Source organism: Leopardus geoffroyi, chromosome D1, assembly GCF_018350155.1.
Source record: "Leopardus geoffroyi isolate Oge1 chromosome D1, O.geoffroyi_Oge1_pat1.0, whole genome shotgun sequence".
Taxonomy (NCBI): Eukaryota; Metazoa; Chordata; class Mammalia; order Carnivora; family Felidae; genus Leopardus; species Leopardus geoffroyi.
The window spans coordinates 57,261,530-57,284,586 of NC_059329.1; the positions used below are offsets into that span (position 1 = coordinate 57,261,530).

Here is a 23,057-nt window from a genome sequence, read left to right on the forward strand (position 1 = left end):
TTTATTTATTTATTTACTATTAAAAAAAATTTTTTTTAAATTTTATTTATTATTGAGAGACAGAACATGAGCATGGGAGGGGCAGAGAGAGGAGACACAGAATCCAAAGCAGGCTCCAGGCTCTGAGCTGCCAGCACAGACCCTGACGCAGGGCTCAAAACTCACAAACCGCAAGATCATGACCTGAGTCGAAGTCAGACGCTTAACTGACTGAGCCACCCAGGCGCCCCTGGCCTCAGTGATTTCTAAGGGACTGTCTAATTCCAGGGTTCTTGGTCTTTGAACCAAGAATGCTTGGAAGGAGCCGGACCGTGTGTGAGGCAGGGGCTAGAGAGAGAGAATCCCACTCGGGGCCTTGTGTGCTGGCACCCTGGGGTGAGTGGGAGACAGAGGTCTAGGGTGTTCCAACTAGGACACAGGGGACTGGAGGCAGGTACCTGGGAGGGTATAGTATAGACCAAGGCCTGGTGACTTCATATGTGGCTGGATAGGGTGGCTCCCCGGGGGACTGCAGCTAAGCAGGCTGTAGGGATGGGATTCCGGGCCCTTGGGTCACCCATGATACGCACTGAACAAGAATGTCTGGCCCAGCCAAGAGGGACTGTAGGGAAACGGAGGCAACAACCCAGTGTAGGGAATTTGTCAACCCAACGGTGAAGAGCGGCTGTAACTAGAAGTGGGAATAAGTCCCCACTGGGGCAGAGGGCCCTGCCAGTGCATAGGGACTGCAGAAGTGTCACTAGGCCTGGGAGGTTGAAGGCCTGCAGGGCCCCTATCAGCAAGGCTTAGCAGGTGGAGGTTGACCCAACTTTCCTTTGGGTTTCCAGATGAGTCAAGTAAGAAATCAGCTGAAGAGGATACCACACAGTCACACCGTGGGGCGGTGAGTGCACAGCTTTACTGACAGGCTAGGGAGAGGTGGTGAGGGGGGCTGGTATCCAGGGCCTAAATGCCATGACTCTGGAGCAGACAACACCAGTCGTTGTCCTCATTTCTGTTTTTGTCCCCTAGGTCAGCCCCATGCCCTCCACCACGTCCCAGCCCCTCTCCCTAGCCTCCCATCATGGCTGGTGGGTCAGCAGGGGCTGGGAACAAGTGCCGTGCAGGGCAAGAGCAGGCTCTAAACTTCCCAACTTCCCTCCTGAGAAACATTCTGACACTGACACTGTTCTACGTGGAGCCTGTATTTGTCCTTAGTTCAGCCTGCCTGTGGGCAGCACATTCCCCAGAGAATGTGGCCTCTGTCCTGGCCCAGCCTTCCCCACCCAGCTCCTGTGGTACTGGTGCTTTGTCTGGGGGTTACCTCTCTGTCCTCCCCTCTGTCTTGGCCCCTCTCCATCTTAGTCTAGAGTTAGGATGGGCTAAACTTTCCAGCTTTCTCTGGTCAGAGAGGAAAGAGGTGTGAGGATGGGCTTACACACTGACTCAAGTCACCATCCACCCTCTGTGCTATGTCTACAATGTAAACAACTTCACCTTCTCCTTTAGCCTGGGTCACTTGGATCCCGGGGGACGGGAGGCTGACCTCCCCTGCTCAGGGACTCCCCAGGGGTCTGGCCTATGAGCTCTCCCTTCTCCTCTGCTGGCTCATCCTCCCTTCTCAGGCTGGGCCTTTTCAGGTGGAGCGGGGCTCTGTGCCGCAGAGCCTGAGCCAGGCCATCTCCTCGCCATCCCACCCTCTCCCTAGGAGGCAGCGTGCTAAGCAAAGCCCACCCAGGCTTAGTTCCAGGCCCTGAGCAGCTCCTTACTGGATGACGTGAGCAAGTCCCATCAGAGGGTTGGGCTTTTCAATTCCTTCTTGCTACTGTTCCACTTGACAAGCATTTCCTGGAAGCCTCCTATGTGCCTGGGCCTGTGCTGGGGCCTGAGACGGTTTCCTGGGAGCTCCTGTGGGCTCCGTTGGGCCATCAAAAGGCTGACTCAGACACTGTATGGGGCAGGAAGGGGCTGTAGAAGAAGGACTATGAGTGACTTGGTATTGGTGAGGCGGGTAATAAGCCCACCTGCTCCTACCCCTTGACCTCGAGCGCCAAGCCTCTTAATAGGAGCTGTGATGTGCCTGACCCATTACACTGCCCTCACCCCTTTGTTATCACTGCTAGCCCTGCCAAGACCTGGTCTGGAGGGGCAGGGTTTCAGGATCTTGGATTCCAGGGGCTCAAGAAAGGGGGCTCTGGAGACTTGGTCTCCAGATGGGACCTGTTCTTAGTCTTCCTGCCCTGTAGGATTCTGGGGCCCGGTGGGACCTTCAGAGGCCCATCCCCTTATCCCGTCACCTAAATCTTCTCAAGGAATTTCCTGACTGTCATCCTCACTACAGACCTGTAGTTTCTAAGTTTCCCAGGTTCCTAATTGCTGTGTCTCCCAGGTCAAGACCTCAGTACCCCTCTGTTCACCCCAGCCCCAAGGCCCTGGCTCTGATAGTCCTGAGAAGGGGTTGGTGGCGACTGGGTTTCCAAACCATTATCCTCTGAGAGTTTTCAAATATCCATTGTCTGAAAACATCTTAGACCCCATCCAGATCTTTCTATCCCTAGCCTGTGCCTCTCTTTACTAGGAAGTCATGCTGGTGTCTACCTGCAGGCCTCACTGCAGCTCTGTCTTGCTGCTCTTCTGCTGACAATGGCCCATCAGTGATCTTCATCCTTCCTGCCATTTGCAGAGACATTCCCAGGATCCGTGTTCAGGGGACAATGGAAGAAAGAGGGTGCTGGGCACCCCAGCTCCCACTGGCCTCAGTGTTCCTCTGGGCTTCATCCCTCGCCACTTCCGACCAAAAGGGGCAGGCAGCACAACAGTCAAGATTGTCCTGAAGGAAAAACATAAGAAAGGTGGGGACAGAACCTCCTCTGATCCCTGAGGTGGGAAAAGGGGGCCCCGACTGCTCCCACCTCCCACCCCCGCCCCCCACCCCCCACTCAGTGGTCCCCTGATCTCAACTTGGCCATGAGCTTGTGGATTCACAAAATATCAAAACTGAAGGTGTCCTTAAGGGCATCAGGTCTAAGCCCCCATTTCACAGATGAGCACCCTGAAGTTCAGAGTACTGAGAGCCAGAACTAGTCCTAGAACCAGGACTGTGGGTCAGCACAACAATATTTTTTGAGCCTCTGCCATGCCTTTGCTGGGAATTGAGGGGCACAGAACAGAGAGATGAAAAATGGTCCCTGTCCTCGAGGGGCTCCAGACATGCAAAGAAATACTCTAATATAAGGAAGTGGTGAGGGAAAGTTTTTGACAAAGAAAGGAGGGAGCAGAGCTAGGCTGCAGCAAGATGGTCAGGATGCAGCAGGGAAGGAGGCCAAGTGGGCAATGGTGGCAGCAGAGGGGGAGGAAAGCAGGCTTACTGTGGGGGGACCCCCCCCACCCCCAACCGGTGGAGCAGGAGGAGCTGCTGTCCCAGCCCCTTTTGTACAGATGGGACACTGAGGCTAAGAAAGGGGAAGGGACCTGCCAGAGCTCACACAGCCAGGTAAGTGTCCGAACTTGATTTCAGCTCTCCTCCCACCAGACATGCTGTGACGGGCAGGGGGAGTACTCTCCCTCTTCAGCAAGAACTTTCTGGGCACGTGTCAGCTCTGAGTGCTGAAACAGGGGAGAAGTCAGGGACAGGGGGCCAGGTCTGCAGCTGGCCTCAGCTTTACAAGCAGTGTGGCTGGGCCAGACTGGTGGAGCAGGGGGCTCCCCAAGGCCCCGCCCCCACCCATCACTGGACTCTGGCCCAGGTCTGAGGCACTGACCCTCCTCCCTTCCTGCCCTCCTTGGCCTAGCCTGCGTGCACAGTGGGAAGACATACTCCCATGGGGAGGTGTGGCACCCAGCTTTCCGCTCCTTTGGACCCCTGCCCTGCATCTTGTGCACCTGTCAGGATGGCCGCCAGGACTGCCAGCGGGTGACCTGCCCCACTGAGTATCCCTGCCATCACCCTGAGAAAGTGGCCGGAAAGTGCTGCAAGATTTGCCCAGGTACAAAGAGATGCTGGAGGCAGGGAGGGCACTGCCCTGAGTGGGCCCTGGGTCCCTCTCCCCAGGGCACAGATACTTGAAACATCTCCGACACAGATGGGGCAATGGACTCAGAGCCATAGGATGCAGGGTTTTTAGATGCACTCGAGTGGAAAATGCCAGACTCACAAAATATTAGACTTATGGAATATCTAATGTTATAGTGACAGATTCAGAGGCTCTCAGTCAAATATACAGAATCAAATAATGTTCTGGGTTCTTTGAAATCATAAAATCATAGGATGTTAGGACTTTTAGGAGGAATAGCCAATGTTTATTGTGCATTTACCATGAGCCAAGCAGGCATTTTACATGTGGGAGTTCATGTAATCCTCACCACAAATGGACAGGGCAGGTATCTTTGTCTCCATTTTACAGACCAAGAAAATAAGTGCCCTGTCCAAGGTCACACAGCTCAAATGACAGTTGGAATCCGAACCCAAGTCTGTCTTAGTCCAAAGACAATGCTCTTGACCACTGTTGTCTTCCTTTAACCTTCATCTACATATGGGTAAACTGAGACCCAGAGAAAAGAAGGGACTTTCTAAAGTCACAGAGCAATGTAGTCGTGGAGCTGGAATTAGAACTCAGGCTTCCAGACTTGCCAGCTGAGTTCCTCTAACGCTGTCATGTGACCCTAGGATTAATAAGCGTGCAGAAGAAAACATCAGAGTATCTCATTGGGAGGAACAGCCTGTGATTGTCAATAGTAGCTGTTGTGAGGAACAGGCCCATTCCCTCAATCCTGGAAGGAGAGCAGGTGGGGTAGAAGGTGCGGGCTGTGTTGTGCCTTTACCACTTCTGGTTAGAGGGCTGGGTTGGCAAAACAAAAAGGAGAGGAATGGGGAAGAAAAAAGGGGAAGGAAATGTGTGTCGAGAACCTACTGGCACCAGGTATTGTCCTGTGATTTCACCTAGTTCAATTAATCCTCATCTCTCAGCTGTTTTACAAATGAGATCACAGAGTGGCTGCAATTGTCTTAAGTCTGCACCTACCCCAGGCTTTGACGTCAGGAAACGTGAGTCTATGTTAGCTTGCTTACTGACGGACTTCCCTAACTTACTGTTGTGAGCTTAGACAAGTTACTTTCCTTTCGGAGCCTCAGACAGAGTTGATGAAAAATGCTTTATGAATTGTAAATCAACATCCAAACAAAATCCAAATATAAGGGGTCACTATTATTTTTCAGAGTAATATGCTCTTGGGACAGGGTTAGGGACAGAGCATGACAGAATGGCACCTGGAAGAAAACGAGGGGTGGGGCTTCAACTTGGATTCTCTTGGAGACTGGCTGTGGTTCACTGCTGGGCTCCCTCACAAACACACTTGATCTTGGGCTCTGCCACTGGAACCCAGTCCATTTCCTCTTAAAAATATGGAGACTGTAGCCTTACAACTCTTAGTGGAACATCTCTAAGAGTTTTATAACTAGGAAGAATTTAGAAGGAAGTGTGTATGTTTAGGGACTTAGTCCTTTAGTCCCTGAAAAATAGGGAACGTTGGTACATGGAAAGTTCCAGGAAATGTCCTTGGAATGCCAACATGTCCAGGCTTTAGGACTGGATCCAACCACTGTCGCCATCACCGCTCCCTGCTACACCCTTACGGTCCCCTCCACCACTACAGTCACGCCATCACCTCCACCACCCTCCGTCACAACCATGATCATCACTATTGCCATCATCACCTCAACCCCTCCCAAACCTTTCACTCCATGTATGGTCATGAGAATCTGTGTTTGGTGATGTGGGTGACTCAAAAGACTTGGAGGACATGGCTCCTGGCTTTCACCCCGTGGGTCTCTTTTAGAGAAGAACATACCCAAGTGAGACAGTTACAAGGCAATGCGTGTCAATGAGACTAAGGGCATGAGTGGGAGGCATAAGCAAGAAGGGCTTTAAAGGCCGCGAGTGGAGAAAAAACAGGGTAGGCTAAGCTGTTCCAGGTCGGCTGCCTGGAGAAGGTGGAAGGTGAGCTGAGCCCAGAAGGATGAGAAGGTTTTCATATGCTAATCATTGGGAAGTGAATGGGAGAAATGCCCCATCTCTTTCCCAGGGGCACCAGAACTTTCCCAAAGACCTTAAAGACCGGAGGGGGGTGTCAGACCAGGGGCCCAGCTTCCTGGGCATACCAGGCAGGAGTCGGGAGGAGGGGTACAGAATGTTCACAGCTCCTTGTCTTTCCCAGAGGACAAGGCAGACCCTGGCCACAGTGAGATCAGTGCTACCAGGTGTCCAAAGGTGCCAGGCCGGGTCCTCGTCCACACATCAGTGTCTCCAAGCCCAGACAACCTACATCGCTTTGCCCTCGAGCATGAGGCCTCTGAGCAGGTGGAGATCTACCTCTGGAAGCTAGTAAAAGGTGAGCATGGGCCCACTCCCAGTCGGTCTTACCTCTGGCCTGTCCCGCTGTTATCAGGGGCCTCCGGGGCCTATTTTGTTGATCAGGTGCCTCTAGCCCAGGGAGACCTGCCTCTGGCTACCCTTCCAGATTTGAGTCTCTGATTCCAAGGTAGAGGGAGACGGAGATTCTGTCTGTGATTCTCTGGCAGTTCTGATAAGCTCATCCAGGGCCTCCCAGTGCTCCCTCTCCTGGGGGGAAGGGGTTGTTGCACTTGCAAGGAGCCAGGACAGGGTAATGCCTACAACCATGAAGCAAAGGCCTATCAGTAGAACTTCAGCACTCTGTGAGGGGAGATCTTTTCAGGCAGAAGCACATCCACAGCCTCCTCAAAGCAGGAGGGCCTTCAGGCTCATTTGGCCTTTTCTATTGGGTGGAGAATATATTTCTCATTCTGTGAGAAACTCGCCCAATTCAACAAGATGCTCCTATCACCGGCTGAAGGTGAAGAGGAGTTTTCATTGATGAGGAAATTGCTGAGAATTTGGTTTTCTGGGCACTTCTTGCCAAATATAGATCGCCTGGGTAGAGCAAAACAAACTAAACCCTTTAAGTGGGGTTTAGCTGTAAGGTCACTTTTCTCTACTGATGGGTCTTGCTGAAATGGGTGGGGGTGGAAAAGGGAATGATAATAACGATGATAATGATAATGACAACCAATGTGTGAAGCACTTTAGAGTTTACAAAGTGCTTTCACATTCATTATCTCATTTGCTCCTCAATGATCCTGAGAGTTAGGTATTATTATCCCCATTTTACAGATGAGGAAACTGAGGCTCAGAGAGGTGAAGTACCTGGCCCAAGGCCACACAGCCAGTAAGTGGAGGATGGGAGCTAGAGCCCATGTCTTGTGACGTCAGATGCGGCTCTTTCCCTGCTCTACTCTGCCTCCTGTCCTAGGAGGAATGGACGAAGAAAGCGGAGCTGTTCAGCCTGGAGAAGAGAAGACTCAGGGGGACAGGACTGCTGGCTTCATGGCTCTGAAGGACTGCCCCAGGAAGGGGGAGCTGTTGTGTTCTGAGTGAACAACAAACAGGGGCTTTGGAATCAGACAGACCTGAGTTCAAATCCTGGCTCTGCTATTTCTTAACTGTGTGGCCTTGGGCAATCACTTGACCTCTCTGGGCCTCAATTTTTTTCTTCTATTAATTGTGAGAGGAGGGTGTTTGGAGGATTAGATGAAATCACATAGGTACAGCCCCGACCTATAGTAGGTGCTATATACTATATCCTCATCCCACATTCTCTTAGAATTGTAGAGAAGCACTTTTCCACCAATGAGAGGAAGCACTTTGTCATACCTTGACAGTTGCTGTCAAAGAAGGGGGGGAGCAATCTCCATTCACAGGAGTGGGCAAGCAGTGGTTGGGTGGGCGTTCTGCCACAGCTGAGGAGTTAGCTTCAGAAACCCTTATAATTATTTTATGCTTTGAAACTCCATCAGCCCCTGGACAGGTACTGGTTTACTCCAGACCTCCCCTCACCCTCAGCAAGGACTGGGACCCCAGGGAGTAGTAAGCCCCAGCCTCTGTCTTTGGGAGCCCAGGACTTAGTGACTGGGGTGCAGTAGTTGCTCACCAGGAGCTGAGTTGTTCAGGCTGGAAGGCTTCGTGGAGGAGGGGCCTGCAGCTGGTTAGGAGTTAGGAAGAGGAACACATTGCAGGCAGAGGTGGCAGCGACAGCCTCAGACTGGCCCAAGAGCCTGTGCTGACATACCCTGTGCTCTGTGATTGGTGTGGAGCTCGCCCTATGCATAATGTGTTTCATTTCATCCATATAAGAAACCTGAGGCATATGTATTAATGCACCATTTTGCAGATAAAACGGAGTCTGAGAGGTAAAATGACTTGCTCAAAGTCACACAGTTTATTTAAGCACTAAAGCAAAGATTCAAACCCAGGTCTGACTGTCCCCAGTGCCACCTCCACGGAGGTGACCTAATGCTTTCAGAGAGGGGCCTGAGGAAGGTCAAGGTGTGCCCAGGATGGCGCAGACCGGAGAGTTGTAGCTCAAGGCCGGTCTCGTTATGACCAGGCCCAGCAGAAAAAGAACAGGTGGTGGGGACTCTTCAACTTCACAATGCCAGGCTGTACCATCCTGTCACTAGCAAACACCCTCCTCTCCATCTCCTGACCCCCTGGGCGGCCAGATTGCCTCATTAGCCTCTCTGTTACCTCCCTGTCCCAGACTGCGGGGGTCAAAACAAACACTCCAAGGGCTGACTATCAGTGGGAAACCCTGTTTCCTCACCCAGAGGAGCAGAAACAGCAGGCCTTGGGGGCAGGGAGAGGAAGGGGAGAATTGGCCTGGAGACAAAGGCATCAGGTGGACACCAAAACCTGGGCTAAGTGAGGCCACATCACCGTGGAGCCAGCCTCAGGCCCCAGAGGCTTGGCTTAGTGTTAAGAGCCTTTTAGATTCTGGAGTTTCAGAGTAGAAGGGACCTCAGGGGTCTCAATTCCAGCCCCTGTCTAGGAAGGAAGCCCCCCTACAGCCTCCCTGATGGTCTCTAGCCCCTGACGGCACATACCCCACCCCATCTCCACTGTGGATGGCTCCACTGAGAAAGGGTTTGTTTTCACATTGAGCTGAGCCTGCCCTATCTCCTGGGACTCACCTGCCAGTGCCATCTCTGCCCTGGGGGTCCACAGAGCCCAGCTGCCCTCAGACCTGGCATGCCCTCAAAAGGCATGACCATGCCCCTCAGGCTAGCTCTTGATTCCAAGTCCAAGAGCTCAGTCATTAGGATCGTGCTTTATAGGCTATAGTACGAAGACCCTCCCTCATCCTGTCATCTCCTCTCCAATCTGTGTTCTGGGGTATGTGCCGTGTCAGGCCTGGGCAGAAGAACCATCTGAGGTTTGTGATGTAGCCTGGGCCTTTGGAGTGAGTCTCTCCCATATCCTGGTCCTTGGCATCTGGGCTGGAGGGTCCTGAGAACAATGCTGGACATTCCCAGCCTCCTGGACCTTAGTGCTGCCCATTCTCCTCTGTGGGATCCTACTCAGATTTCCACAAGCAAGGCCAATTCTTAGTTTTCTTGAGGGCTGTGCTGGCCTAGCAGAGACCTTGCTGTCACATCTGTTCTTTCTGGCCACAGACCCTGGTGCTAACAGCTGGTGCAACCTCCCAGCCCATGTACTCAGGGCCTCAGTGCCATGCGTGGTGCCTGTGGCAAGCTCCCCATGGGATGCAAACATCAGGAGATCCAGATGATACCTTGTTCCTCTCTAGGGCCTGGCCTAGATTGGGTACACATATATTTACTTTTCCATCCATTCATCTAGGGATTCATTCATTCATGTATTCATTTACTTATTCACTCATTCATTTATCCTACATGCCTAATGTGGGCCAGGCTCAGGGGAGCCAGAGAGGAAAGCCTTCCATGAGTAACCAGTCTAGTAGGGGAGGCAAGAATAGACACAAGGAGAGGACATTAGAAATAGGCCCAATCACAAACACAAGCTAAGAGCTGTGGGTGCCCCAAGGAAGGGAAATCAAGGAAGACTTCCCAGCTAAAGCTCAGAGAATGAGCAGGAGTTTACCTGGTAGCAGCAGGACAAATGGAAGTCAATAGGAGAAGGAGTTGTAGCAAAGGGGGCAGCCTACGTACAGGCTCGGGCCCCTCAAGGACTTTAAGTAGTTGGTTAGAGCTGGAGCACAGGAAGGCCAGGGGTTCTGCCTCTCAGGGGTTGGGCAAACAGAGCCTTGTGCTGAAAGGGGGCCCTACCACTCTGACACCTGATGCTCTTTGGAGTCTGATAAACACACCTACTGACTTTTATCACACATTCTGTGCCCAAAAAACAGCCTGACCTGTCCACACAGGCCCCCCCCCCCCCCACACACACACATTGTGGACAGGTGAGTAGTGTGAGAGCAGGACGCTGAGGGTGACAGGTGCAGGGTCAGCAGGGAGGTGATGGGAGGTCAGGGAAAGGGAATGACAGGTAACATATGTTTTCGAATGACTGCAGTTAGGATCACAGACTGGAGGGGGAGTAAAAGGGGCCAGAAGTCTAGTGTAGTGACCCAGGCAAGATGTGATGGGGCCCGGATGGGGAGAGTGGCAGTGGAGATGGGAGGATAGATTCAAAACCTTTAGGAAATTTAGTCTACAGGGTTTGATGTCTGGTCAGAAATAGGGGAGGGGAGGGCGGTGACTAGGTCCAGTCTAGGTCCAAGTCACCCTGTTTCACTGACTGCACGGCCCTACCTTTCCTGCTCATGCCCTTGCCTCTGCCCTCAGGAATCTTCCACTTGATTCAGATCAAGAAAGTCAGGAAGCAAGACTTCCAGAAAGAGGCACAGAACTTCCGGCTACTCCCCAGCACCCATGAAGGTGAGACGTCGGGCTGAGGACTGGGGCCTGGGAAAAGAGCCCGGCCAGAGGCCAGGGCCTCATGAGGAGTTCCAGGCTGCTGGTGCTGGGAGGGGGGCAGGGTGGTTGTCAGCCACAGACGTCAGTTCCCGGCACAGGAATCCAGTGGGCGTCTGGGCCAGAGATTTCTCAACTCAGGGCGCTTGGGAGCGGGAAGGTGAAGCAGAACCATCTGGATTTGGTCCTGGGAGTGAGGGAGACAGGACTGTGGAGGAGGGAGGCCTGAGCCCTCAAGCCCCAATGCTGCCTACCCACGCTGTATTGGAACGTTTCCCGCTGAAACCCTCCTAACCACTTTCCTTCTGATGCCCTTAATTTGCTCTACGGTATCCCAGGGAAGACGGATCCAGGTGGGGCTTTAAGTGGGGGAGAGGAAGCCACAGATGGGAGTGTCACTAACAGGTGTTAGGAAGCCAGCCCAGCCCCCAGATGCTGGTTGGTTGAAGTTGGGGTCACGTGCCAGAACTGATTGGGATGTGGGGTTATGATGGAAATATCCATCCCCTTCCTCCTATGCGCTCCAAACTCAGGCCCTCACCGTTCTTCTTGTCCCAAGTTTTTCCCACCCCAGTCACTCTGCCCCTCTGTTGTGCACATGCATGCACCCCTGCACACACATATACACACCCCCCTCAGCCCCCCCCCCCCCCACACACACACATACACACACCCCTCTGCTTTCCTCCATGCAGGTCACCGGAACGTTTTCCTAGCCCAGACCCCGGAGCTGAAGGTCACAGCCAGTCCAGACAAAGCAACCAAGACCTTATAATAAAGACCTAAACAGTTGCAGATATGAGCTTTATCATTTGTGTTGTTATATATTAATAAATAACAAGCTGCATTACCCCTCAATCCTGCCTGCTGAGTTTTATGTCCAGTCCCCGCATGTTCCCACAGGGACTACAAGGCGGGCCTGCCCATCCCCATTTTGCAGGGCTAGAGACTGAGATGCAGCAGAGGCAGAGACAGGCCCTGTCCTCATGGTGAATTGTTACCGGAGCCAGGGCTAGCTCCCCCAGCCTCACTGCGCAGGCCTTTGTCTGCTGCCCGTGGCCTCCCCCCTGCTCTGTACTGCTTCTGTCCCTGGCCCCCCAGCTATGGCTCCTCCTGCTTTTATGGGCGGCCCCCCTCCTGGAGCTCATTGACACTGAGCCTAGGAAAGGGACTGCCTCTAGATAGCCAGTGGAGGGGGAAATGGAGCCTCAAAGCACTTTGCCAGCAAATCTTCCGGGGATCCTTATGATTGTCAGCCCCAGTCTACAATGAGGACACTGAATTTAGGGAGCAGCAGTAATTTGCCTGAAGCCACAGAGCGGGGCAGTGGCAGAGGTAAAACTGGTGTCAGGTCTCTTGCTCCAGGCTAGCCCTCCCCCCCCCGGTCCGCCATGACCAATGTCATAAACCCAAATATTCTCACCTCTGAGGATTTCCAAGACTTGGCAGTCAAATTGCCAACCCTGGCACCACCATCTGGGAAGAAAGCCTAACAGTTACAATGAAAGACAACATTAATAATTTATCCTGCCTACATGTACAATTACTTGCAATTTCAAAGATGTTTTAATGCTCATGATTCCACTTAAGGTGAATGAACAGTGTAGGAATCACCCGCACCTTAGAGAGAAGGAAACAGAGGATCAGGATTGGCCAGTGTCTTCCCTCAAAACTTCACAGTGACAACAGGTGAGGCCAGGACTAGACCTCAGCCTACGGACTCCCAGACCCATGGTCTTGCTCCAGGACAGAGCTGCCCTCCACCCCAAGCCTGTGGGAAGCTGTGGAGAGGTGATGTAAAGTGGCCTATGGGCTGGAGTTCTGCCACCTGTAGTCACTTGGAGGGCTCTGACTATTGTTTCCAGAGCCTTGCTCTTTGTACCCGGGTGTCTGAGGGAGGCCTGGGAAGTCTGCTAAGCAGCCTATCACTGCCGCCCTCACTGAGCAGGAGCCAATGTCGCACTGACCAAACTCCCCCTGCGAGCTCACACGGGCCTGGTTTGAGAGTCTGGGGTTTGAGGAACATGGCTGGAATCTCCCCCTCCTCCCCTGAGTAGGAAGATGTTAGCTCTTCACAGCCTCCACCTGTCCATCCAAGAGAAGACAGCATTCTGGCCTTGCTCGCTCACCATGTAGGGTTAGCTCGCTCACCATGTAGGGTTAGCTCAGAACTCCGGGGACGATGAACTCTGAGCATCTCACATTTAAAGCGCAGGAATCTGAACGCTCAGCCATTTACGTGGTGAACTCCATCAGCCATCAACTTGGCTCAAGTGTCTCTTCTCAGGAAAGTTTTCCTGGATACCCCCACCCCCGCCCCTGCACAATGGCCCCTCCCCTCTGCTGGAGAATGGGGTTGGAGGCAGGACTCTGTAATCAGAAGTGGCTCCGGGCCTCAGCACAGGAATGGACTTCCCTGTATACTTTCCCTGGTATTGCAGGCCAACTGCCTTCCTGGTTTCTTTGAGGGGCTTATCTGAAGCCTGTGTGGTTCACCCCAAACCTTTTCCGCCATGGGAGACACGATCAGCATATCAGCATCTCCTCCTTTGGGTCCAGACGTTTCTGAGTGTGCACACACAAGGCTTGCCTTGGGAACCGCTCAGCAGCTTTCTGGTGGTTTTACACCCCTCTGACTTGTTGTCTTCCCCTTTCGTGTGTTCGTTCGTAAAACACTTGCTAAGCTGCTCTGTGATAGGACATTATGCTAGACGACCCACACAGTGTAAGGAACCAGCCCGGCTCTGCCTGTCCTTAGGGAGCCAAAGTCTTGAGGAGGAGATGGGGCATCACAACACCTTGTCACCTGCTGTGACAACAGGGCCATGGGGAGCACAAGCTTGCCCAGACTGAGGACACTTCAGCAGGCTCTGAAGGATGAGGAGGATGTGAAGAAAAGGTGGAGGAAGGGAGACGGCGCAGGGAGAGACATGCATGGAAGATGTAAAAAAGCATGTCATAGGGAGAATCACCAACAGCTCACTGGACAGTTTGAGGCAGAGCTAAGGGAGGTGAGGCTGAAGACCCAGCTGAGAAGCTCTGGCTTCATCCGAGGGCAGCCACAAGACGTGGAGGGGTTTCAGTGCCTGGGTCAGGTCTGTGGGTTAGCAAGCTGGGTCTGGTTGCTGGGTGAAGACCAGCATGGCTGAGCGAGGCAGACACCAGGTACGAGGCTGTTGTGAGAGTCCTTGTGAGGGATGACGACGGCCTGGGCAGGAGAGAGGCGGTGGGGCTAGAAGGGAAGGCCTCGCTAATGACGCTAATGGAGGACTGGATAAGGGAGAGGGAGGGGGGTAGGGTGCAGCTGTGTTTCACATGGGGCCTGGGGAAAAACTTAGAAGATTCAGCTGAGTACACATTGAGTCTCAGGAGATACCCCTGGCTCGTGGGGTATATTATGGATCTGGGAGAAGGCTTGGCCAGAGACAGGGGTTTGGGAGCCATTGGCCTGCAGGTGGTAACTGAAGCCAGGAGGTGGGTGGCACCAGCCTGGGAGAGACTGTAGAGTGAAGAGAAGAGACAGACGAGCATCAGCAAAGGAACCTACCGTGGAGGCAAGAGGGAAGCCAAGAGGGTATGGTGGCGGAGAGTTCAATCACACAAGGCCTGGAAGGGTCTCCCTCCGCCCCCAGGGGTGAGGGGGCTTCTGGTGCCTGTGGAAATGGGCAATGTCAGGAGAGCTGGGAGGCAGAAACAGGTTTTGGGGGGCTGAGGTGGTGTCAGGGAGGCGGGGAAACAGACAAGTCTTTGAAGAACCTTGGTGGTAAAGGAGAGGGGAGAAGCAGAGCAGTGGCTGGCAGTGGACGTGGATGGAAGAAGCGGGTTTCTCAGATAGAAGAGATGTAAGCAAGTCTTGGTGATGATCCCTCATCACCTCCTCACAGGACAGGGGAAAGGAGAAGGAACAAGAGAGTGGAAGAAGGGAGGTTTAAGGACAAGTTAAAATCTACTCTGCCTCAGCCACTAACTAACTCAGTGTGTAACCCTGCTGGTCTCCCCGTGTGTGTGATGACAGAGAAGGAAATGGTGGTCTTCTGGGACTACCCAGACTTCCACTCGTGAGGCTCCCAGAGATCCCAGCAGGGAGTCCTACTTGGTGGCCAGGCTAGGCACAGGCTGGGCTCTGGATGCAAGAGTGACGTCCCCTCCCCCATGCCCGGCCATTAGATAACAAGGCACATTCAAGTCTGTTGTTATATCTGATCCTTAGGACAACCCAGTGAGATGGGGACTGTCAACCATATTAAGAGATGAGGAAACTGAGGCACATACAGGGAGAGGAAATGACCTAACCAAGATCACATACTGGTAAATGGAGGGGTTGGATTCCAGCTAAGGTCTGTCATTCTGTACCCTGATGGATCCCAGAACACTGGAAGTGCCAGGTCCTGGGCTGGGGCAGGTGCAGCTGACCTGGGCTCAGAGCCTCCACCTTCCCAGGTAGCTTCCTGGCCCCCAAACCTGATAGTCCAATTATGATGCCAAGCCTGGCCTCCGGGTTTCCTCCGCTTCCAGTAGCTATGAAGCCACCTCCCCCTGTCCCCCCACGAACCCTGGGCTCTGGGAAATGGCAGTATTTCTGAGAAACAGGACGTGGCCTGTGGTTTGGGGCTGGCTTGGGGGTAAGGGAAGGCCTGGGGCCCCACCAGGCACAATGGCATCTCTCGGCAGGGCAGGCCCAGCCACCCCCCTTCCCCTCACCCTGGTCCCTGGAAGACACCCTGCCTGCCTTCTCCTCCTGGAAGGCCAGTTTATAGAAGATGAACAGGAGGTATTGCAGGAGGCTGACTGAAGTTGGAAGGGGGTGGGGTGGCATGGATTTCTGAGTACAGAAAGTTATCTCAGATCTTCTAGAGTGGGCATTAGTACCTGGATCTCTGGCCCCAGCTCAAGGCTGCTTGAATGACCATATGACATCAGAGGTCTTTCCCCAATCCTACCTTTATCACCTCTGGCACAAAACAGAGCCACAAGATTTGCCCAAAGTCCAACAGCAACCTACAGTTGGGCTCTAATGGAGCCCGCAGGGTCTGACTCCCACATTCACTCCCCTCTCCATGCCCCATGATGTTGGGGCTAGGGGTGGAATCAGCCTTCCTATCAGCTCCCCTGCTGCCAGCAAACCCCTCCCCTTCCCCTTCCCCTTCCCAGCAAGTCTTACCCACCAACCCAGAATGATCTTTCAGAAACACAAATCTTACCCTGTTTCCTTCATTAAGCCCCTTCTTTGATACCTTCCCTCCTGGACCCCTGAAGATCTGGTTATTGCTGCCTTTTTGCCCCCAATTCCCCCATCATCTGTCCCAGCAGCACTCCAGGGTCCAGTTTGCTGCCCTACCTGACCCAGGTGGGATGGATCTGGGCTCCAAGAAGACCTGAGGCACAGACTCTGACACCATCACGACATTCTGTTGACCCCTGCATACCAATCTGTTCTTCCCAACCAACTCTTTCAAGAAGCAGACAGCACACTGCACTGCTCAGGTGCCTACTAGCTCTCAATCAGACAGGGTACAAAGGATCTGCCCTTCCAATTCCTATAGAAAGATTCTGGTTGGGGCGCCTGGGTGGCGCAGTCGGTTAAGCGTCCGACTTCAGCCAGGTCACGATCTCGCGGTCCGTGAGTTCGAGCCCCGCGTCGGGCTCTGGGCTGATGGCTCAGAGCCTGGAGCCTGTTTCCGATTCTGTGTCTCCCTCTCTCTCTGCCCCTCCCCCGTTCATGCTCTGTCTCTCTCTGTCCCAAAAGTAAATAAACGTTGAAAAAAAAAAAAAAAAAAAGAAAGATTCTGGTTGGACCAACTCTAGTTGGTCCATCTTGGGTACATAGATGGTGGTCTGGGCTGAGGTATCAGAATCATGACTGGAGTTGGGGGGGGTGGGGAGCAGTTCCCTCAAATAAGGAGGTGGCACCCACACACAGTCACTACAGGGATCCCTGTTCCCAGTCACCACCACTACAATTTTGGATCACTTCTTTTTTTTTTTTTTTTTTTTTTTAATTTTTTTTTTCAACGTTTATTTATTTTTGGGACAGAGAGAGACAGAGCATGAACGGGGGAGGGGCAGAGAGAGAGGGAGACACAGAATCGGAAACAGGCTCCAGGCTCTGAGCCATCAGCCCAGAGCCTGACGCGGGGCTCGAACTCACGGACCGCGAGATCGTGACCTGGCTGAAGTCGGACGCTTAACCGACTGCGCCACCCAGGCGCCCCTTTGGATCACTTCTTAAACCAGTGTCCTTGCTTCCACACCTTAAACATGCTATTCCTTCTTTCTGGAGTGCCTTTCCTTGGTCCCTTCCTGCAGTATTCCAGCTTATGCTCCAAGTCCTCCTCAGAAAAAGCGCTCACTGGGCCTCCCTGCTGCCCCAACATCATATGCCCTTCGGTAACCAAACTCATGCTTTTGTATTGCAATGATGTGTTCCTGAGCCCTTCTCCCACTGGACAGTAAGCTGCTTGCGCCAGAGACCACGTGGTGGTTATCTTTCCATCCCCAGCCCCTGGTCCACGGGAGGCCTTCAGTGTATGCTTACTGAAGAAGGAAATGAGGGAAGGAAGAATGGCATTAATGGTGAAGACAACAGTGAGACGTGGCTGACTCCTGACATATAGCAGGTGCTCAGTAAGTGGTTGTTGAGCCCTTGAGTGATCACCACTACCATTCTCACCACCATTACCACTGCCACCACCACCAGGGCCGCACCTCACATTGTAGGGTCCAGGAAGGAAAACAAATGGGGCCTACACATCACACCGTACACATTTAAAAGTTACAAATCAAACTAATAAACTATTAAATAAATACATTCTATCTTTCTACCTTGACAAATAAACCTTCTTAATGACTTAGAAGCCCAACTTCAAATCTAAAATTGTCTGACCTCTTCTTTGCCAGAACATGGAAGCACATGGAGAGCTGACCTTTGGCCCCTGACTTCCTCCTTTCAGTCCACCTCGCTTCTTATTTCAACTCTGTCCTGTAGTGTGAAGGGCCTCGTACACACAGGTGTAGACACCCCAGTCTGCAAGTCTTTGATGTTTTTAAAACATGTCCAGAATGCTTTTATACTCCTCCCATTGAGAAGTCTGGCCCATGTCCTCTCCCCTTATATCTGGGTGGGCTGTGACTCATTTTAGCCAATAGAATGAAGCAGAAATTATTCTGGGTGACTTCCAAGCCTGGGCCACAACTGTAGGCCAGTAGATGATGCAGACACAACAGTAGGTGATGCAGCTACTGGCTGTTTAATGAGATACTTGCCCTTCGCATCTGGAACCACTAGGCAAGAAGTCTAACTAACTCTGAGGTCACCATGCTGTGAGGAAGCCCAAGCACCTGGAGAACACACAGCGATACTCCAGTCAACAGCCCCAGCTGAGCTCCCAGCCGACTACTAGCATGATCTGATATATGGATAAACAGATGATTTCAGCCTCCAGTCACTGAGTCTTCTCCGTGGAGGCCCAGACATCATGGAGCAGACAAAACCATTCCCATTGTGCCCTGCTCAGCTGACCCACAGAATTCATAAGCATTAAAAAAACAACCGTCTTAAGCTGCTCAGTTTGGGGGTACTTTGTTACCTAGGGATAGTAACTGAAAAATGTCCAAGCTTCATCCAAGCCTACCTCCCTTCTCCCCACTTTCTGGGCAAACTATCCCTCTGGCTTAAAGAACAGACTTGGAAAAGAGGACTATGCAGTCCTGGAAGCAGACTTGGGCTGTTTGGGTAGAGAATTCTAGGACCCTGGGTTCCCAGAGTGTGGGGAAGGAGGGGAGGGGCACATATCCTCTTGAACCAATGGACTCCTTGTGCTATGGGGAGGGGTGCAACTGGAAGAAGGTCAGAGAGGGGCCTGGGTCTGAGAGTGGTGCTGGCCTCCACCATCCCCACCATCACTATCACCACCCACTACTACCAGCACAGGTGGTGCAACTGTCCTGCGTGTCCCACCGTGCCCTCAAAAAGACCCCAGTCTGGCGAGGGAGAAAGAGACATCAACAATGGCGATTGAGTGACACGTGCTTTGACAGAAGAAAGCACAGGGGCCATGAGAGACCATGACGGAGGAGAGGAGTATCAGAGACAGTGTCCTGGAAGAGGGGACACCCAAAATGCAAGTTTTAAAGAAGTAGCCAGAAGAAGTGGGGGAATCACGTTCCAGTCCTGGGAAACACATTCAGAAGCCTGGAGACGAGTCGTACATCTGGGGAAGGGCGAACAGATCAGGCCGACGCGAGAGTTGCAGGCAGCAGAGGATTGGCGGGTGGCACAGACAGTCTCCAGAGAGAAACCAAAGAGGCAGGCAGAGGCCAGCTCTCCTAGGGCCCTCAGAACAGGGCTGATGTGCAGGAAGGATGTGCTGGCATTGCTGTCAATGTCGGTGCCTGTTCTGATTGCCCAGGGCCCATCCCAAACCAGTAGTTACTCTGAATATCACTCCCCAGCCTCCACCCAACCCCCATCCCCGCCCTTTTTCTTGAGCCTGGAAGGATTTTCAGCGGGGATATAATTCAATCAGATGTGTGTTTTACAAAGATCTGTCAGGCTTCTGTGGGAGAAAGACTTAGAGGGAGCCAAGAACGGGAGCTGAGAAATCTATGAGTAAGCCCTCACAGCTACCAGTGAGAGGTGATGGCAGTCTGGACTAGGGCGTGGCAACACATGGAGAGAAATTGATGGAGTTACTCTTTAGAGGGCTGAAGCAACAGAAGCAAGGGTAAACCAGACATGGTCCCTGCCTTCCATGAGCTCAACAGAGAAACATCAGAGAAAAAAAGGCGTGGACATACCGAGCAATTAAAATCTGCTCAGTGGGGCGCCTGGGTGGCGCAGTCGGTTGAGCGTCTGACTTCAGCCAGGTCACGATCTCGCGGTCCGTGAGTTCGAGCCCCGCGTCAGGCTCTGGGCTGATGGCTCAGAGCCGGGAGCCTGTTTCCGATTCTGTGTCTCCCTCTCTCTCTGCCCCTCCCCCGTTCATGCTCTGTCTCTCTCTGTCCCAAAAATAAATAAACGTTGAAAAAAAAAATTTTTTTAATAAAAAAAATAAAATAAAATCTGCTCAGTGAATCCTCCCCATGAATCTCAGAGGCAGGTACCAGTATTCTCCTTTTGCAAATGAGGAAGAGTGATGCGCTGTGGCAGATACTCTTGGGTGCCCACCCAGTAGTCATTCCCTTACCTCCTCTGTGCTAACAGAACCCCACTGGACAGGTGCTCAGCACCTGGGGTGAACTACTGAATGACCTAAGCGAACCTGAGCAACCCACTCTCCTCTGCTGGTGACTGGTCTAGGGCTGGGTATGTGATCCAACCTGGTGGGTTGTGGAAGGGGGGATTTTCCTCCTCAAAGGAGAGAGTCCTGTGAAGAGAAAGTCTTTTTGCTACCACCCTGTTTTGCTTCTTACTTCAGATGCCATCGGCTAAGGACGTGAGATACGGAGCTGCGGCAGCCATCTTGTGGCCATGAGGCTAAGGGTATGAAAACCAGCCATGCTAAGGAAGGCTGAAAAGAGCTGAGTCCTCAGGGACATCAATGACTCACACTGAGCCAATCTGGGGACCACCTACGTTTCTCGTTAGGCAAACAACAGATGTCCTTATAGCTTATGCCACTGCAGCAACGCTGCCAATGACCCTCTCATCCCTTTAACATTTTCATACACACCGGCTCCCACTGTGCTTTCACTCCCAAAAGCCAGCACCTGCTTCCCCTTGTCAGAGGATGGCCTTCAGGCTGCTGGAGCCCACTTTGCCTATGAGCATGAAAAGCCAGAAGAGCCTGGGAATTTACACCCCTGCCCCACCTCAAGGGAGGCCCTTAACCAGTGACAGATGAGTACGGAGGTGTCAGTCCTCCAGCTGCCTTGCACTGACCTGGCCAGCTCTGAGGGGTGACCTGCACTGTCCTCGGAGCTCCTCTATAAGATGGAGCCGAAGTTTCTCTTTGTGGGACTTGTCTTGATGTCACCCCCCCCCCGCCCCCCGCCCAGTCCTACTTCTCACTCTGGTTTCTCTTGGAAACCTTCTTCCTAATACACATCATTTTCACATGACTCCTTGCCTTAAGTTCTGTTTCTAAGAATCCCAACCTAAGACAGCCACCATTAGTCAAGTTTTCTAAACTTGCAGCCTAAAGCATCCTAACAGTCATAACAGCAAGGGGAAGGTCTTACAGCAAGTTTGCTCAAATGTAGTTTTCCTCCTTGCAAATCCTATGGTTTTTGTAAACGAACTAATTAATAAGCTGGTGATTAAAATTTATTTTTGTAAAGTGCTGTGTTCCAAAAATAATTAGCTGGCTCATGGCAGCTAATTACTACTGAGTATCTCCCATGAACCAGCACCAGGCTGGCTTTACCTCAGTGGCCCCACTCAATCTTTACCAGAACCCTATGAAGTGAATATGATTTGTATTAGTTTTCTATTACTGGGTCACAAACTACCACAAATCTAGCAGCTTAAAACACATTTATTACCTCACAGTTTATATAGGCCAGAAGTCTGGGCACGGCTTAGCCGGGTTCTCTGCTTTAGGATCTCACCAGTCCATGACCCAGGTATCCACAGGGGTGTGGTCTCATCTAAGACTCAACTGGGGAAAAGACCCACTTCCAAGTTCCCCCAGGTTATTGGTAAAATTCATCTCATTGCGGTTATAGGACTGAAGTCCCTCTTTTCTTGCTGGCTGTCAGCCAGGGGCCAGCCACTCTCAGTTCCTAGTGACTACCAGCTGGTCTTACAACAACAGCTTACTTCTTCAAAGTTAGGAACAGAGTCTCTGACTCCATGGAGATCTAGTTCCTCTCTTAAGGGCTCTTACCTGATCACATCAGACCCACTCAATCTCCCTTTTGAGTGACTTAAAATCAACTGATTTGGGACCTCAATTGTACAAAATCCCTTCACCTTTGCCACATTCCACTGGCCAGAAGCAAATCACAGGTCCCACCCACCCTCAAAGAGAGGGATTATGCAAGGTGTGAACATCATGGGGAACACCATGGGGGCTGTCTGCCACGCTATTGTTATCCTGATCGAATAGTTGGGGAAACCGAGGCAAAGAGGAGTTTAGTAATCTTATCCAAAGTCATGCTGCCAATGAGTAGGGGTGGAATGTGGTTTCCAACCCGAGTACTCTAGTTCAGAGCCTGCACTTTTAACTGTGACCCTGCACTGACTAGCTTCTGCCCCAAGTACTGCCCCTTTCCTTATGTCCCCTAACCCCCTCAATAATCATAAAGAGGAAACAGAGGCTCAGAGAGGTTAAAAGACTCACCCAAGGTCACAGAGTGGTGGAGTCAGAGTAACAAACCAGGTTTATCAAACTCCCAAACCCAAGATTTTAACCAGTAATAAAAGACAGTCAGTGCCTTAAGAGAGGAACAGAGTGCTGAAAAAGTTCATGGGAGGGGCACCTGGGTGGCTCAGTCAGTTAAGCATCCCGGCTCTTGATTTCGGCCCAGGTCATGATTTCAGAGGTCAGGCTCTGGATTGACAGCACTGAGCCTGCTTGGGATTCTCTCTCTCCTTCTCTCTCTGCACCTCCCCTGCTCGTAATCTCTCTCGAAATAAATAAATAAACTTAAAAAAAAAAAAAGTTCCTGGGAGGTAAAGAACACCCCACTGGGACGGGGTGGGACAGGAATGGAAGAGGTAGCCTTTCAACAGGGTCATGAGGAAATGACAAAGTCTGGCTATTTGAAATAGAGTAGGGGGGTGGTAAGGAGGAAGTATTTTTCCACGGAAGGGACAGCTTGGGCAAAGGCAAGTAAGCAGGAAAGCACAGATGTTGGGATGAGGTGGAAATGGAGGGTGGCTTCATACCAAGATGAGGGACTGTGAGAAAGCAGCAGGAGATGTGGCCAGGACCCAATCTGGAACACCATGATAAGGAGTCAGAGTCTTATTTTGAAGGCAACTGGGAGCCACAGCACAGTATTGAGCAGCAGCAGCCATTCACCAAAATACATTTAGAGGTAGGTGTTAATGGCAGAGTGTGAGAGAGGGGACTGTTAGGAGTTTTCCTGCTTCTAATGGCCTTTCCCACTCAAGGACACCTTTGATTCTCAAGGTTGTGCCCATTTTGTGAGCAAGGACACCGATATCCTGGAGGACACAGTACTCTATAAGGGGAATAAAACTAAGTAGTGGGGCCAAATGTCCCACTTCAGTCAGGATACTGTGGGGATTGGAAGCAAAGACTGTATTTTTCTAACAATATGGCTCATTTATCCTTTGCACATGCCACATTCAGGCACCAGAATC

General features: G+C 52.0%; 1 protein-coding gene and 1 long non-coding RNA gene across 5 annotated transcripts in view; one reads left to right on the forward strand and one right to left on the reverse strand.

The window, feature by feature from the left end:
- CHRDL2 (chordin like 2) overlaps positions 1-11,644 on the forward strand; it is a 32,228-nt gene extending 20,584 nt beyond the window's left edge. The window contains exons 6-12 of one of the 4 annotated variants that reach the window (XM_045484035.1): positions 828-883; positions 2,663-2,831; positions 3,771-3,965; positions 6,193-6,366; positions 7,167-7,221; positions 10,658-10,750; positions 11,482-11,644. In XM_045484035.1, coding sequence (XP_045339991.1) covers positions 828-883; positions 2,663-2,831; positions 3,771-3,965; positions 6,193-6,366; positions 7,167-7,221; positions 10,658-10,748 — 740 coding nt within the window. In that variant the 3' untranslated portion in view covers positions 10,749-10,750; positions 11,482-11,644. The remainder of the gene's footprint in view (positions 1-827; positions 884-2,662; positions 2,832-3,770; positions 3,966-6,192; positions 6,367-7,166; positions 7,222-10,657; positions 10,751-11,481) is intronic. The other 3 variants (XM_045484033.1, XM_045484037.1, XM_045484036.1) reach the window with 3 other exon arrangements.
- LOC123601172 lies at positions 884-12,264 on the reverse strand. Its single transcript, XR_006714013.1, has 2 exons — positions 12,210-12,264; positions 884-2,809 (listed from the first exon to the last, which is right to left on the reverse strand). It is a non-coding gene; the product is annotated as an uncharacterized LOC123601172 (long non-coding RNA).
- Between the last annotated feature and the right edge of the window lie 10,793 nt (positions 12,265-23,057).